This window comes from Acanthaster planci, linkage group LG03 (genome assembly GCF_054643075.1).
Source record: "Acanthaster planci isolate LZ-2023a linkage group LG03, COTS_SCS, whole genome shotgun sequence".
Taxonomy (NCBI): domain Eukaryota; kingdom Metazoa; phylum Echinodermata; class Asteroidea; order Valvatida; family Acanthasteridae; genus Acanthaster; species Acanthaster planci.
In genome coordinates, this window is record NC_141779.1 from 19,477,643 (window position 1) to 19,495,763 (window position 18,121).

The window sequence follows — 18,121 nt, forward strand, 5'->3', positions numbered from 1 at the left end:
GGTAACAGATAATGATTTTTTTTGTAGAGAATCGATCATGTTATGCCACAAAAACGCATGTACTGGATTGGCAGAACATGAGCGTATATTGTTTGTCGTGGTACGTGACCAATGGGGCACATTAACTCTTCCAGAATTGAAAGTATTGTTTCCTGCACGTGTATTGACCTGAACTTGGGTACGAAGTTGTACAGCAGGCTGCAGTGTGGTTCCCTGACCAAAGGTTCCCTGACAGCTTTAGATAAATCTTAGGTCAGGTATTGACCACGGATATGAATAGTTCATGATACAATATGTCAAGGGTCACATGAAAGCCCTGGGTGGATCCTTTGTTTATATGTACATGCAGGCTGTTAAGGTTGGCAGTCACTTTGAAATCTTGAAATAAACTCCAAAAAAATGCGTTAAAAGGCAACATGAGCGACTGAACATTGCAACATTGTGTTACATGTGGGTAACAAGCAAAAGAAAACATATACCTTTTATGCGTACATACACGGCCCGGAAATACCCGAATATCCATTATGCTATCCAAATGTGGACGGGGGCAAGTTCAGAATATTTGGTTCTTTGGAAGACAATGAAATGCACATCGCTACCAACAAAATGAACACTCCCGACCAACATGGCACTTTTCAACTGGTGAGTCCTGCTCAAGGCAGATACGACGAGTGGGATTAGTATGACTGTTGTTCCAGGGTACATCATTTCTGATCGTGTTCCCAGAATCTGTCCTGCTCATATAATGTGTGCAGCTAGATTATTTGGGTTCCAAGCCTCACTTTCATTTTTCTTAAATGTGGCTAAAAGACATTTTGATATAAATACTCACATATTTTTAAAAACAATTCATCAGCATAAACAAACTTTTGATTTGCGATAAACCTTTATTTGTATTGCTTTCACTTTTACTCTCTGGGTCCCAAATAGGGAAGTTAACCCCCCTTTCCATTCAATATGGCCTACTCATAAAATATCTATTCTATACCTGCTTCACACAGTCTGCGTTAGAGTTATTACGTATTTCAAGTTTTTCATGGTTCTCTTAAGAGAAATCAATTACATTTGCTGGAATCTAATCAGAAAGGGGCTCTGAGAGTTATTGCTTGCGGTGTATTTTATGAGGATTATTTGAATAAGTCTATTTTGTCTATTTTCGTTTATGCCATGATTTCCTAATGCCATTTCCCATGAAAAGCTTTTCTAGATTTTTTACAATTCATATCACGTTTTTGTTACCAAGCTGCTACTTGCCAACCATTAAACTTGACAACCTCCAAACTTGGTAGATCCAAAATTAAAATAAATGTTGATGTTTTGGATACCCCTGTTACCAGGGTTCTGCGAAGTTAAGTTTCGGGGGGAGGGAAGCTGAATATGAGGAGAAATCGCTAAATTTCTTTTTTCTTTCAAGTTACAGGCGTTCCTGGAAGCGATAGATTTGTTGGGATTAGAGGACCAACATCCCCCTCCCTGCAGTCTTTCCCCATGTCGTGTAAGTCAACAGAATTTGGGTTTTGAAATTTCGAATTTGAAAATCAAGATGGACTCTTCCAATGTTTGGAAGCCGTTAGTGCAAGTTTTCTTACCGTTACTATCAGTAATATAAAATTTTGAAAAATTTAAAGATCCGTCTTTCCTCAGATGATGAACCCACTCGTTATGCGTGTACGATGTGGGCCTCAGAACGATGTTTTGTCATTTTTGGTTTGGTAATTATCAGGAGAGGAAAGTCTAAATACTTTATAAAGTCTCTTGTACAAATTAATGTCACCATATTGTTTACGTGGCTTCTACGGTCATATTTTGAGTCATTTTTTATGATTTTGTCAATGCGTCAGCTCTTACTCCAGTATTTATCCAATCTGTTCTCAACCATCTGTGGTGTGCTAGTCAGATACGTGACTTAACAGGTGTCCTTCTTGTAGCTGACATATTTGCTGTTGAAGGAAGACCGGTTGTCGGCGAAGCATTGCGCCGCCTTGCGGTCGCATTCACAGACAAAGGTCTTGCATGCTTTTCTTGGAACAAGAAAGTTGTAATCACCCTCTTCCCCTGCAAAACAAAACAATAAAAAAAATGTTCTCGTCATAAAGCATTTGTTGCTCGTGTGGATTTAATTAGGTTTCCTCGAAACCATGCACTTCCCTTGAATTGGGTAAACGATGCTTGCAGGAAAAGCAATTCTCTTCCAGTTTATTTCAAATCAAAAGGCGCCTTTTCTTCTTGCGTTAGTCTTTCGCCAAGGCCATCGTGGCGCTACCCGCAAATCTTTGAAGCGACTGGAGAGAGACCTGCAGCTAGATCCTAATGTACGTGCGCTGCACAAGATGGGTAATGCCGGTAATGTGTTGAGCCACTGTTGCCTTAGCGAAGGGCTATTTGTGTAACTTAATCTAAGCTTGTATTCTTAATCATTACAAAACTACAACTGGTAAAGATACTAAATCTTAATATGTGAAAGTAGTCAATTTCTTTTTTTTCTTTTTTTTGATTCTGAATCTGAAATTCTCCTTCTACGTGAAAAAGCCCTGCCAAAATATTATCAATTTCCCGTAGTTAGGGAACATGATTTATATGTCAACACTGCAAATGCTGTCTCCTTTGTTTTGATTACTGTAAGAACCCGACCGCAAACGCAAACGTAGTTTGCAAACGTAGTGCACGCACTACGTTTGGGCGAGTTCTAGTGAAGGTCTGTTGCACGCCTGCGCAACTGGCCTATGGGAGGCCGTGACTGGTACCTGGCTTGAACACGGCTGCTATCGAGCCAATATACAAATGTCGGATCGGGGGCTTCAGACTGACCAATTAACCCACTATTGCTTACAACTGAAATGTTCAAATTTTGTTCTGCTTGACATTTCGGTTTATAACCATTTGCGACACAACCTGTTATTTTATAAGAATAACCTCGGTTACCGTAACCCGGTTTGTATATGCATGATTCTGGTACAGGAATAAGTTCATCAACGATCTCTCTTTGAAGTGTTTAACATTTGTTTGTAGGGTTTTATTGGTTAAAGATGTATAAATACAAAATATTGTAGAGATCCGATTTCTATTAAAATGGAACGGTAATTTATTTTTATAATTGAGGAATAAAAAGAGGATTACATTGTGGGCATGATGATCGTGATGAACAGGCGAAAGCGATGCTATACCGATCGGGAACACAGTACGCAGAGGTACGTAGTACTGGCGCGCGCACATGCGGTAAGTAGCGATCACGCACAAATCGTGCTGTTTGATCCGCCTTTCCTTTTTTTATTGGTAAACTAAACACACAACCAGCAAACTGAATTGGTAATTGGCAGTGACGAGTTGGATTTTAGAGCAATAGCCAGACTAGAGGCTCGCTCAACATTGAATAGCCTGATTTCTCCTCTTTACGTTGGTCTGAACACCGATTAAGATTTCAGCTGAGAACATGTGGCCTTTTTTATTCAAAAATCGAGTAAAACCTGTAAAAGGTAGTATTTCCTATGGGGGTCCAAAGGAAAATAAATGCCTCTCCCGTGGGTTTGCTCAATTTTTTTCCATATATGTAAAAATATTTTGATTGACCGAAAATAAATTATGGCATTTTCTTGTCCAATTATGAGGAGCGTTTTGGTTTTGTTCGATGACCCCGTAATGCATTATCAAGTGGATGTAATCTGGTTCCACAATCCTCTCACACAAGCGGATTCGTAAACTCCATTAGGAATTGGACACCAGGTCTGCCACGTATACACACATATGAATGCACGCTGTTCACTTAAATGTGCAGACGTGCCACCCATTACGTGCCCATGGTGTTGGAAGCTCAATAATATCGATGGAATGGGCACTAATCATAAATAATCATCAACAACTTCCCAAGCGAAATATAACCGGTAGCAAACAATTTACAGGATCGAAATATGTAAATATATCTCACAGCATCTGATGGAACAGCTCCCAGAAGACGTGGATTTGTCGTACCAATACGTGGTAGCGTAGGTTTCGACAGTCCAGCACTTTCCTTCAGCCACAGCTCTCCCGTAACACTCATCGTGCACTTTACAGCATCTGATGAGAAATACATCAACTTTTGTATTACGGGTAACGTTGACGTGCATCGCTCACAGTTTGGGCTTAATATTAACACGTACCATTATAATCTCGCGATAACTGGTAATGATTCTGTGCCAATTCCTAAAGTTGGACTGTATTTTAATGAAGAAGAGTGAAAAATGCATCACTCACAAAGAGCAAATCCCTTATTAACCAATACAGCAAAAACCAACCTTACAAAGTGGATGTCCAGTTTTATACAGAGCTGTCCATTATGGCTTTAGCTTTTGTAACTATATTCTCTCTTTGGAGTGGTTTGAGTGAGCTTTTCACTAGTTTGCCTTTAAAGGGTAGGACGCGTTCTTCTATGCAATACCACAGATACACATGTTTGTGAATTAAATCAATTTGTTGCAATTTTGAAAATATTTGCCATGCAGCTTTCGTTTCTCTTCTTTTCCTGCAAATTAACCCTATTGACTCCCATTCCAACCTGTCAGTTGCGTCCACGGGTGTGCCTTTCCCTCCGTAGCCACAATAGCAGCCATAACCGTTGTATTTCAAACCTTCAGTGTAGCCGATGTTTCCCAGGCACATAATCATCTTGCCGAACTGAACTAAATTGGTGATTTCGTCTCTTACTTCAGCCTCTGTTGCGGAACGAGCAGACCAAACTACATTTACTGATTAACTTCCGTTTTTCATATTGTCAATAGATTGATACAAAACAAGAGAAAGGGTACATTATGACTTCCAGTTATAAACCAAACACGCTGCAGCTGTTGTCATCATTTACTCTGAATTCAATAATGCGTAATGCAATTAGCAGCAAATCATAAATACGTAAAACATTAGTCATTCCTTGGGCCTATAGAGCCTGCCAAATGGTCGTTCTTAAACGGTGGATAAAGTACCGGCTGTGTGTATGGAGGAAAAACAAAAGAGGAGTAACAACTCCTGCTGTTCAAAGTGCTCTGATGGTCGCCGCCCAGTCAGGCAAATAACGGAAAACATTCCAAAAAAGTCCAATTATACCTGCTGATTGTTGCTTACCCGAACAAGTGCATGCGATTAACTTCAACTTATCGCGGTGATCAGGATATAGAGAGAAGAGAAAAATCTCCAACGTAATATCTTCTTTTGCCATCGTGAATAAACCTTTTGTTTATTTTGAAACACTGTTCCATAATTCTCAGAATGAAATAAATCACTCCACACACACTCACTTTGTTTGTTTTTCTGCCACAGCTTTGTTTTATTTCCAAAACTTGCTGAATATTGCCTGATACCAGAAATGGGGGGGGGGGCAAACTCGCAACAAAATTGCATTTTCATCCGGCACACCAAACCAGCCAAACCAGCAAAAAGGGCACAACAGGCCCACCATAACAGTGGCCCACAAGACCATGTTAATATTTAGGGCACACCAGACCATCACACGTGCAATGGTGGCGCTCCAGGCCAACCATAAACATGGCACACCAGGCCATCGATAGGCCACACCTGGCCCGCCATTATACAACTCTAAACATGGCACCCCAGACCATGTTAATGTAACAATTATAACACACGTGGTTCACCACATAAATGCTGAATAACATTCGGGCATACCAGACCCTGAAACCTGTAAGCGCCAACAGCCATGTTAAATCAATACCAATAAGAACTCTGTCGTGAAAACACTAAACCTGAACTATTAAACCTGCAGGCACCCAGTGTTCCCCCGTTAGAGTTATGGGAGGAACGGTCCTTGGTGAACTTCCATGCAGCCATTCGAGTTCCTGCCACAAAACATTGAAATTACTGTCATAGCGCCTCCATTGTATGCTAGAGCAACTGTAAATGGTCAAATAAATGTATTGGTCATTATGATTATCTCTTGACAGTGTCTGTCGAATTCCCGCCAAAAACTGCTTAAAATGTGCCACGATAACTGATGTTTGCGCAGGATACAATTCCCCGAACTGTACCACCGGGAGGAATAAATGGCTCCGGTGGGCATCCAGGAAGCACAAAACCAATGATTGGCGATCATGCCAAGCACAATGTCAAGATTGCCTTCTCACAAGGTATTTATCACAAGGCGGAGATAGGGCGAAGGTGGGTAATCAAAAGTTTGAAAGCTGCAATTGATGTTTACTCCATAAAGACTGTGACAAAACTGAAATCAAAATTACGTCCCCTAAATTCATCATGCCATCCCTCAACTATAGAAGATGTACCGCCTAATTCTCAAAGTCCCCCTTCTTGATAGTTAAGCATAGGGCAGATTCCTCAGTTTTTCTCGTCACAAATTGCAATGTAATTGGATTAACTGGTTTATCAGCTTCACAGAGCCATGCTAACACAGAGTACTGCTTGTAAATTACAATCCATTCAGACTGTTACACATAGGAGAACTACACACATAATTATGTTACAGAAAACCAAGTGCAAAGACCTCTGTAAAGTACGTTTCACCACCCTGTCTACAGCAATGACAGATTACAATGGATATTCATAATAAAGCTGCCACCAAAGCAGCTGATTGACTCTCTGCCACAGCTCGGGATCCCTTGTTGGCACAGAATTGCTAATAGCATTATACACATGCAGCTATTATTATGCATAACCCGTGCATGTACCAAAGACCATCTTTCCATTGCGCTATGTGCAGTTTTCCAGTTGCTTTGGCATATATTAAGCTTCAAACTGTTCCAATTATTTGTGTTATTTGCAGTTATTTTATTAAGTGCAGTTATTTGTGGCTAACCAATTAAACACTAATTATGAAGTCTGAGAATAAAGCATTTGATCACTTAGTGATAAACTGTCTTATTCATTTAATGGTTTTAATTTATTTTTGTCCCTCCAAACGTCAGGTTTCAAAGACTTGAATCGAATTTGACTAAGATTAACCAACAATATATTGACCACCACTCGAAAGCTAACTTCATAAAAAAAAACCAATATGCGCTATTTCATCACAGGAGTGATCCTGTGATCACAAAATATACACTTTTGTATAAATGCCGTAATAAAAGTGGTTCAAATATAACATCTTGGGCATTAATTCCCAAAATAACTCCAAAAGAAACCGTTCGAGAAGGACAGAAACTGACATGGACATGAAGGGCACACGGCCTAGCACAAGGAGAAACTGTGTAATTAAATTAGATTCTGTTGTGAGATCATTCCAAGAACAAACGGAGACATGAATATTCAGTTTCCTATACTTTTCTTATAGTACACAGCGTTTGAAGGGTGTATATTAACAGCAAAGATTTGCTGGGCGATCATAGGGTACAAATTAAGGGTCTAATGGTTGAGAACCACATTACATACCAGACAGTGGTCATTGGCCAGATGTTATAGGCCTGGGCAAACACATTCTGTGTCATTCCTCCATGCTGTGTGCAACCTCAAGCGGTACGCGCCGCGTGCTCGACAATCTCCTAACACAGAATTTGTATAAAAGCGGCACATACCGTAACATGGGTAGAAGAATGTTAAAAGAGAATTAAATTAAATTATTGAAAAATTAGAGCGTACCATCGACCGAGTATAGTTATTCCCTATTGATAAATACAATTTAATCATCCCTATTGGTAGAGAAACTGTCACGTGACCATTCTTGAACAATTAATACACGTATATTCAGCTGGACGTTTGAACCGCGCACGTTCAATTAAAGAGTAATTTGCATATATAATGTGGGCTACGTTAATACTTGCACGCAAGAAGCTTTTTCATTTCAGGAAATAATTTTCGTTCACTTAGGGAAAATAACAATCTCAAACATTTTTTTCTTCGTTAGATTAGGTCTTCCCCTATTGTTCGCGCAGAATCAAGAAATAGTGAGCTGGCAAAACTAGTAGTTGTCCAAAGCTGTTTTCTTGAACAAAACTTTGTTGACGTTTTAGTAAGATAATAAAAGGTATAAAATAAAGAATTGGAGGTTGTTATGAAATTCTCCAAAAGAGGACTGAGGTAGAGAAACGTGTGAATGTTTTAGATTTGTTTGTTTGTTGGGTTGTTCGTTTGTTTGTTTTAGATTGTTTTCTCCTCCAAACAACCGAATCTTAACGGTTTATGTCGTTTTCAATGAGTAAGCACCGATCAGTGACAGCATTGCTTTCCACGGAGGCCCTCAGATTTACAACGAGGTGGGAGGAAAACCCCAGGAGAATATTTCAGGCAAAACCCACGGAATCAGGTAGGGACTGAAAACCCAATCCACACGTGGACCGAGCCGGGAATCGAACCCACGCAGCAGAGGTGGAAGTTGAGGAAAAACCAATACCTATACGCCACACTGACTCCCCTTTAACATGATCAATGTTAATTCCTATGGAGCCTGAAAGTTGACCCCTGATGGCGCGCTTTCTGAATCCTTGGGTAGGGAAAACCTAAAAATATTTTAGAATAGGTAGGGCCTAATAATTTTCGTTCAATTATACTCAACTCGGAAAAGGCCTTTGCAAGCAGATCAATTTATAGACACTTAAAAATCTCCTGACCTAAAAGAGAACATCCTGCCAAAAATTGACCCATTTCTAAAGTACATTGAAGATTGAAGAACAGTGCAATTTCGCAGTTTCCTAGGCAAATAAACATTCACAGAAGTAAACCGAAGTCCGTCGGTAAAGCCAAAAAGAAAACAGATAAAGATACTTTACTGACTGTTTGATTTATTAGGAAATAAACTTAAAGCAATAATCTACTTTTACAAAAGATTCTAATGTTTAAATCTAATCGCTTTGCTGACAACAACTGCGTCATGTCAACTCATGTGAATATGGGACCTATCGACTGCACGAAAGTAAACCTTTGCAACGTTGTATAATCTCGTTTTCACGCACGTAAGCACGGGGAGTGACAACAAACGTGCGTGAACAAGGAGACCTAGGAACAATAATTATTGCCCGAAGTGAAAGGTCGTCGATTAATTTCGTTTTTACCCATCTCCAGGTGATTTTCCTCAGTATTACATGAGGAAGGCAAAGGTGAAATTCCAACATGATGGTTTCTGGGATGGTTTCTGTTAGAAATGATCCAATGGTTCAAAAACTATCGAACGTAATATGACGGCCCGATATAAAAATCCTCGTAGGCAGACTGAGCGATTGTTCCTGAAGCTCGCTTCGTTACCTTTTACTTTCAGGCTCTGTTGTTTGTCTTTGTGGGCGTAATTATTCAGTGATCAGGAATGACAAACCAAGACAAAACCATTACATTAGTAAGAAGTTCATTATTGAAACTGAGGTCTATTTGTCATCGTAATATTAAAACTTTCAGTGCACACTTCCACCGTCAGTACGCGTAGGTTACGTACGGCCGTGATTGATCTTAGTATCTGCCTTGGGTATAAAGCACCCCTCATTGGTTAAAAAGAGCCATGTTGGTTGGTTGGTTGTTGGTTGGTTGGTGTACTGGCCCGTATAGCGCATGCATGCGCTCTTTCTGTCATAAACAGTGGAAAAGGTAGAACGGGAGGGCGCAAATCCACACCGTAGAAAAGCATGCGGCAAAATACTGGTGATGATACGTAGCAGCAGACATACAGACATGCACATGAAAAGAAAGTGATATAAAGCAGGTTCCCAGCAGTGTAAATGATGAGGAGCTGTACGGGAGAAAGATTGGGGACAGGGAGCGCCACAGGAAGTCCTGTAAACCGAACTGTGTCCGGTTCATTTTAAGGGTCATGACCCCGATGGAAGATTTGCAGATTAGCAACACCTACAAGTGATTACATTGTGACGCTTAAATCCAACCACTTGCATCTCTCGTCCCCTGCAGGATAGAATGGATGGATTAAATACTAATGTTCCATTATTTGATGTACTTCAGAATGTGGTAACTGTGTTGTTTTGTGTGAGAAAGTTGAAGGTGGATCTGTGTGTCGGAGAGACCTTTTGATTGCTTGAGGATTTGTCTTTGTGGGATGAATTTGTTACATGTGGATAAACCGTTGTGCATGCCAAACATTGGCTACAAACAATGGCTACATGCATTGTTTGGCATGCACAAGGGTTTATCCACTAAGAACACAGGGCCAGAGTTCCCTCGTTTTCTCTGTTTTCTCCGAATGACGCAATCTACATTCAGAATTCACATCTTGGCATGAACAGAAAATCCCTTTTTAGCTTGTTATAGTTGAGCTCTGAAGACAACTGGCACTGCATTCGATTTGGATGCTTCCATATTTATTTGAACAGATGAAATCAATGAAAACATGTTTTCCTCAGAGGTGTGTAAAATGTTCGATGTCGTCAGTGCAAGCAAACACTTCACAAAGTCCATCTGGGTGTTTGATACAGGAATTTCTTCAGGCCTTTACATACTCCAAGACGTAATCTGTCCATTACAACTTCTTGATGGAGTTCCACCTCCACTTCATAAAGGAGAAGGAAGGCTCACATTTGATGTTCTTGACAGGATCTAATTTCGGATTGAACAGGATTGATTCTGCCCATTTTTCTTTGAGTTTTTGTTTGAGAGTGTGTTTGATTTCGCCATCCAGATGGAGGATACAATGGTCAGCAGAGTCTTTCTTGGTGACTAATTTGACGGTCTGATCTGATCTCTCATTACCAGGGATGCCACAGTGACGGGGGATCCATTCAGAATTGACGACATTGTGTTGGTCCCGGATGCTTATGAGAGTATGGCGTATATTGCAAACAATGTTATGCTGGGGAAAGGGTTTAGATATGGCTCGAATTTGGCGGAGACAATCACTGAAAATACACGTATGGAGGGGTTTGACATTCTCAATCAGTATTCTGTGAATATGGAACTGTCATTCAACCGATATCCTTTGGAGTATTTAAACTGGGGAATATAGAGACTGCACCCAACAGCAATAGTTGTGTCGTAAAATCCATCAGTGTATAATATGTGCAATGAGTTAATCCAATTCTCATTGGGGATTTCCATATTAGAAATATTTGGTTGTTTTTTTCATGAGGAGAATCTTGGTTACATTATATGCAGGAAAGGATTTCTGTGGAAATTGAAGGTGCGTGATAATGCCAAAATAGGAATTAATCAGTTAGTGCAAAAGAGGTGAGAGTGTTGTGATCTTAAACAGCTAATGGAGAGTCCCCACGTTCAGTCTGGGGTCTGTAGAGAGGGGAGCAGTGGATAGCACCAGTTCTTTTGGGGGCTTGGTACTCAATACTGTCAAGGTTTTGTTTAAGAGAAGATGATACAGAATTAAACGCTCCACAGCCGTACGCCAGGATAGGCTTGATAAGAGCAATATACAGATGATGGAAGGTTTGCAGTGTGCTCCCCACCTGTTGTCACAGGTACATCTAATCCTCTTCTTCCATTTAGCTACAACACAACATATTGACAATGTGTGTTTTTCAGGTTAGTCTGTTGTCGAAGATGACTAAAAGGAATTTAGCCGAAGGTTGTAGTTAAAGGACGTTGATAATTTTAAAGAGATGTTGATATATCTCGTAGGTGAATAGAACAGCAATAGTTTTCACGATCGATAGCTTAATACCACATTTATCGCACAAATTGCTGATGCAGTTGAGGTTTTGTTGGATTTTCTTTTCTAGGTAGGAGATATTTCTGTTTGACTTCCACAGAGTATTGCATCTGTATATTGTGAGAAAGTGATACCATTAACATTAACGATAACGTTATGAGAAGGATAATTTACAGCAACATGAAACAGGAGAGGACTGATAACGCTTCCCGAGGGACACCATTATCCAAGATTCTTTCTGCCCAGAGAAGGTTTTTGATCTTAATGAACTTGTATTTTTCTGTTGGTGAGGAATTTGTCGATCTATTGGTGATTCTCGCAGGAATGCCCAGGAACTGTAGTTTAATTACAATTCCCTTCAACCACAATACGCCTTTTCAAAGTCCAGAAAAAACGGCAAGAGTGCTCCTTTATTAGAAATAGCTTTACTAATGGAAGACTCCAGGTTCAGTATGTGATCAATGGTGCTCTGGCCCTTGCAAAAACCACTCTGATAACTGGGAAAGCAGGTTGTGGGTTTCTGAAAACCAGGAAAGGCGAGATTTGACCATTCATTTTACCACGGAGGAACAACCACTCATAAATCCCCTGTAAATCCTATGCAATGAGCAACGTTGAAAATTCTGTTTTGTTGAACAACAATTCAAAAGAACAATTTTTGGTTGACTACTGACTACTGGGCTCAAAGACAATACATCAGTGCAAATCAAAGTCAGGTCTTCATCGGGAATAGCTACGCACAGGCACGCCATAGTCCATCCTATCAGCGCAGCCCTATGCTGGCTAAAGGGAGCGCTTTGTTCCAGAAAGATATCAGCTTCACCGAAAAAAAAACAACGCCCATTATAAATGCATCTTTGCATTAATTGTACACCTGTAACCGTTTAAAAGCAACTTTTGGGAATTAAACGTGTTTCAGTGTTCACAAGGTGTTAACTACCCGATAAACGTGTTTTTATGTCGTCACAAAGACCCATATGTGTCGTTGTGTGGAAATTTATTAACACGTCAACATGTGTTTATTTCAAAAATAAACACTGCGACATATTTAGCTTTGGATTATTAACACCACTACATAACGTGTTACCATAGGAAGCAATTTTAAAGACGTGGAAACATTAAAGTGTTTTCGAAATACCGAATAGGCTCATTTTGCCGTTCTGAGGATGTCACAGTTCAAGAACTCACAGAGGGATGAAAAAGAGATTCGACTTACTCGCTAGGGCAACTGCCATCGCCAGGATAAGAAAACTCTTCATGGTGAAGATTAGCGAAAGGTTGGGCTAGTAGATGGTGTTAGAATGCTGGAGGTTAGGATGCGGTGTATATAATGCAACAGTCTAACTTGCTTCCGATCTCAAGGAAACGGTGGGTAGCCTAATCTCCGTAGTAGAGCAGCATTTATATAATGTTTTATCTCGTCATTATTTTGCTTAAATTTCAGCTATTAAGGCTACTTGAAAACAAACGCTGCAACCGAACCCACGTAATTAAATTCTCCAATACAAATATACCAGCAAAACAGCATCATTAAGAAAGTAATTTGACGAAAACTCTTTGGTTTTGATCAGGTTGTAAATCATAAAGCGTAATTCCTGCCAAAACGTTTTTAACATCCTTATTTCTTTTCATATAATGGGTCTTATTACAATAATGGTTAAATTTCGCAATTACTTGAAGTAAATTTATGGGTGGGCCAGTTGAAGAGAGCATAAAGTTACGATGAAAGCAACAAGAAAGGGGGTAATACTTTCTGTGTACAGTGAATGCTATACTACATTCTGCCAAAGTTTGTCGACAACTTAGTTTGAAAAAAAATTGTCTGTTGTTTTTTGAAATGGTAAAAAAGACACTTTCAGACATTTTGTTCATGGCAAAAGTGTTTTACCCATTTTTAGATCATAATTATCTAAAAAACTAGATTATCTAGAGTTTTTCCAAAGACTTGTGTGGTATAAATGTGCATCAATCATTTGATTCTCTGGAATATTAGAGTTGAAGAACAATAAATAGCAGTCTCGAAGATCCCTTCTGTCACTTTGTTGCTGTTTTTCGTATTCTCCTATTCGGTGAGGATTTTCCTGATAAAAGATACACGGGACAGAAAAGAATCATCATTGCAATTATATCTTGCCTACGCATTTCAAAATTACAATGTGATTTTCTCTTTTCCAATGGGCTTTCAAGTTCAACTGGGGCATTTGGTATTAAACTGTGGATGCCTTAATTGGTTTGAGACTTTCTAAATCATTTGTTCATTTGCATTATTGTTATTGTTGTTTTTCATATATAATTTGTTGCCTGGGTTGTCAACGCCGAGCATTAAATACAATTGAGTGAAATTACCACCGAGAAGGTTTCCTAGGCTATTAACCCATTGGTAGTCGCTGGAGAAGCATGATGTCGGATCACATTTCCACGTATAATTATGATGGCATTGTTTTGTGGGTGATTTATACCATAATTATGCTGTAGATTATTTACCGGAGGCAGATCTATACAAACTGAAACAACTGGCGAATAAGCCAACCCACAAAGATGCCAAGCTCGAGCTTACCTACTCCCATGTATGGCTGAGAATTACAACACACCTGAAGTTGGCACAGCCCTTGGACTGTCTGATCATCATGCTTTGTTTTGTGACCCTTATTAAGGGTCATTTTTGCGCCAAAGCTAGGAATTGGACAGAAAATGTCCGATGTATTATTTAAAGTGTCAAGTTTTTGTTTGGAAACGAACTCCAGGAAATATAGCAGACTTTTCTCTATCTTGCGTCGTCGTGTATGGAAAGGTATTTTCCGCGCTTTGTATTGGCGTGACTTAAGGTACTAAGTCGCACAGCTGGCTGTAATTACGTAACTTCATGTACACCTATAATGAGAAGTGCTACGGAAAAAAGAGAAACAGTATTTCTGATACCACCGCTATATTTATTTACATCGTTCATTCGTGTTTGTAACTGGGCCGATTTCACCGTTATTTAGATTTTTATTTATAGTGTCGGCAGATGACAGCAGGTTGCTGGAAGGAAAGTCTTCATGATGAAGATTGGCGGAGGATGGTTAGCAGGATGCTGTGTAGATTGCAACCGCTTCTTACTTGCTTCCTATCTCAAGGAAACCATTAGAGTCAGTGTAGTTAATCTCTGCAGTACAGGAGCATTAATATAATATTTCATCTCATCTCAAATTTCAGCTGTTGAGGCTATTTGAAATCAAATTCCTCAACCGACTTCATGAAATACAATCCCCCAACACAGATGCACCAGTAAAAGCAAATACTTGGCATAAAACGGCTTTTAGTTATTAGACATAAAGTTGATTTCGATCGGGTTAAAAAATAAAGGTAATAAATTTCTTCTTGGTCAGTCTTAAACGTGCGTTTTTAAGACCGACTCAGGAGAATGGACGCAGCTAATGCCCGAGCTGCACATACTCATTCCCATTTATAAATACTTTTTTGTGTGTGTCAGAGATTTGATGGATTTACAACGATTTTGTTTTAAAGTTTTACTTTCATTTTCCCGAACCCTCCGGTCCATTTTATGGTATATTCTTTGTGCAAGTTGTCCGATAGAATCTCTTCATACGGACTTGGCAAGTGCGTGGCGAGCTGCGTGCACACAGACTCTTGACCAATCAGAATCGATTAAACTGTCTCGTACCCAGGTGCCAACGCCTGATTTACGCAGGGGACATTATCACTTCTCAGCAGGCATTATGAAAATGTTAATACACAGTCAAATTGCATTTTGTTGAATAGGGAGACAGTCTGAGGTAGACCTATTTATGAATAAATCTTAAGCCACTTTCCTGCCAAAACGTTTTTCATCCTTGTTCTTTTTATAAACTGTGTCTCATTCTAAAAATGGTTGAGTGTCACAATTATTGGAAGTATGGTGATTGCGACAAGAAGGGAATGATCGTTTTACTCTTTTAATGTACGGTACTACATTCTACAAAGTTTGTTTACAACCTATTTCGGAAAAATATTTATTTTTTAATCGGTACAAAATACTTTCATACATTTTTTCAATGGCAAAAGTGTTTTACCCATTTTGCAGGTTTGGAATATTTAGAAAACTGAAACATTTGGACTTTTCTTAACGATCAATCATTTGATCTCTGAAATAGAGTTGAAGGACTTTAGATGGTACAGTCTCGAAGTCCCTTCCGTCGCTTTGTGTTGCTTTTCATGCTTTTATATAGAGGATTTTCATTGTTGCCTCTGATGACAGAAAACATGGGCCAGAAAAGAGCCAACATTTCAAAAGCACTTGACAATCTTGCCTACGCATTTAAACACTGAAAAAAAAACAAAGCCTTGGTCAGTTTACAATAAAACAATGAAACTGCAAACTGTACTAAACTCATGCGCAATTACATTGATGTTTTATACTGCAATGGTATACAGATTACGCATGGTAGAAGTTTAAAGTCCAAGTGTAATGTGGTTTATAATTTGCAGTCTCCAAAGCGTTATGTGACCGAATGGAGTTCGATATTCATTATTAAGTCCAAATCTGTGTTTCGTCGTCGATTACACGAATAGCTCCATTACTGTGTAACAAAGCTAACAAAGCTAACAAAACGGTCCCGTTACGCACTGTGCGCGTGGTTTGGCCTCGCTCATTGGCTGTCGAGGTCGCGCCACGCCAGACTAGCCTGGCCTACAGCTTTATCTATTGAGCGAGTAATATCGATCAGATGACCTTTTTATTGATAGCTACAGTTAGCAAATTAATTCTGATGCTTGATAACCAGTTTTAAAATGCCACATTACATTTGCCACAAACTCTCACAGTTTTCTTCTGAGACTCCAAATTAAAAGCAGCCAGTTTCAGTAAACAAAATTTATACTACATAAAAAGCTCTTTAGGCCAAAAAGTTTCTGGTCAACGGGCGCGTGGCTGTAGGGCTGCAAGTCGGAAAGAAAAAGTTTTACGATGGCCAAAGCCTGCTAAACTTACTTGATCGACTGGAATTTTGCTACTGCGTAATTTTAAGGAGTCCCTATGGGCCTCTTCTGCCCTCAATGTGATTGGTTCACACAAATGTGCAGAGGCCTAAACATCTCTTCCAAAGTGGGCCCCTATACTGGAGCCGTTTAATGGAAAACGATGTAAAACTGTAAATAAACAGATACAAAATATTTTGAGTAACAAGGAATAAGTCACTAAGTTCCATAACAATACACAATGAAATGTAGAAAATGCAGAAAGTCTAAGGACTGCAAAAAGTCTATTCTACCCAAAGTACATGTATACACATGTACATGTAGGTCAATGTAAAAGGACACAAATAGATGTAAATACATGTACATGTAGAAAGAGTTCATGTACAAATTAATGGGTAAAAATGCAATGTGTGAGGAATGTAACTATGAAACCTCATAAAATGCAAACAGTCCTGTGCGTACAGACAGATAAAAATGCAACATGCACAGTAGTGAAAATGAAGAACACAGGACACAATGTACCGGAAATCTTTGCTTAAACATACTGGTGAAAATGCATGTACATGTCAAATTACATGAACAGGGCAATACTCCATAACACGCTTCAATTTAAAAAGATCAACTTGTGAAGTCAAAGAAGGCAAGATAATTACAGACAGTTCCACAAACAGAACTTACGATAAAACATAACATGCACTGGCAAGAATGTGTGTATTGTAATTGTTTACAAAATACTACGCACGTGAGTGGAGGAGGTGAGTGTGACACTGAGAGGGCTTTATATACCAGAAATAAACCCTAAATTGGACTTATAATAGACTACAGAGGAACTATATATTATAAAGGAAACACAGAAATGGTAAACTTAATTACGGATCGTGCTTGAACAAGGGCTTATAAACAGGTGTAGCAAGTTGTAAAATGTACGAGTGAAGTAACGTGAATGACATGGAGCGGGAAAGTGAAAAGCGATGGTAGAGGGCGCTAGACTAGATTACTGTGGATGAGCAGCCCGAGAGCAGAACTCGAGGCAGAACAGGGCCCCATAGTCGGGCAATGTTTTTTTCAGATGACATCATTTCTGTATTGTTCCGAAAGGTGGTTCAATTGAATAAATTGCAGAAAATCTCAGATTAACGTTGACATTTCTTAGAACTGATAACAATTAGTCATTATTACCTACACTAACACTACTCAAATCAAGCTTGTAAGAAAACGGTTTTCTAGTTTTTAGGGCACATGAGAGTGTTATTGTGCACTTTGGAAATCTGGCCAATATAGAATTTCATTTGGTCATTTTAAGCCGATAGGGTAAATGAAGATTTCTTCCGGGGCAATAGAAGCATCGATAACGTTATGAACGTGGGGAGATGCCATGTCTATTATTCTACAATGGGCAATATGTAAAGGGATTTCACATTAGCTTTGCCTTCCTATATCCGCATCTAAACCGAAGCTCTCTGTGTTGAAGTTAGTCGCGCCCGCCCACGTAGTTCAAACAGTACATGCAGTACCCGGTTTGAAAGTGTGACGCCACTTCAGTTTAAACCACGCCCACTGCACATGTAGATACGCGACCATCGAAGGTACGTTAGTTCGCGGTAAATTGCCGTTATTTTTTCTTTTGATTTTACGTGTCAA

At 39.4% G+C, this 18,121-nt stretch overlaps 1 protein-coding gene and 1 long non-coding RNA gene across 3 annotated transcripts; both read right to left on the bottom strand.

The window, feature by feature from the left end:
• Nucleotides 1–867: 867 nt before the first annotated feature.
• LOC110973094 (phospholipase A2 AP-PLA2-II-like) lies at nucleotides 868–12,906 on the bottom strand. 2 transcript variants are annotated; one of them, XM_087134895.1, is made up of 4 exons: nucleotides 12,741–12,906; nucleotides 4,532–4,688; nucleotides 3,923–4,053; nucleotides 868–2,055 (listed from the first exon to the last, which is right to left on the bottom strand). In XM_087134895.1, the coding sequence occupies exons 1-4, from the start codon at nucleotides 12,781–12,783 to the stop codon at nucleotides 1,907–1,909; spliced, it is 480 nt and encodes a 159-aa protein (XP_086991021.1). In that variant the 5' UTR covers nucleotides 12,784–12,906; the 3' UTR covers nucleotides 868–1,906. The 2 variants fall into 2 exon arrangements, with proteins under 2 accessions (XP_086991021.1, XP_086991020.1); XM_087134894.1 differs by having other exon boundaries at nucleotides 4,532–4,712.
• Nucleotides 12,907–16,596: 3,690 nt separating this feature from the next.
• LOC147799709 (uncharacterized) lies at nucleotides 16,597–18,092 on the bottom strand. The gene is made up of 2 exons (XR_015424834.1): nucleotides 17,354–18,092; nucleotides 16,597–16,651 (listed from the first exon to the last, which is right to left on the bottom strand). It is a non-coding gene; the product is annotated as an uncharacterized LOC147799709 (long non-coding RNA).
• Nucleotides 18,093–18,121: the final 29 nt, after the last annotated feature.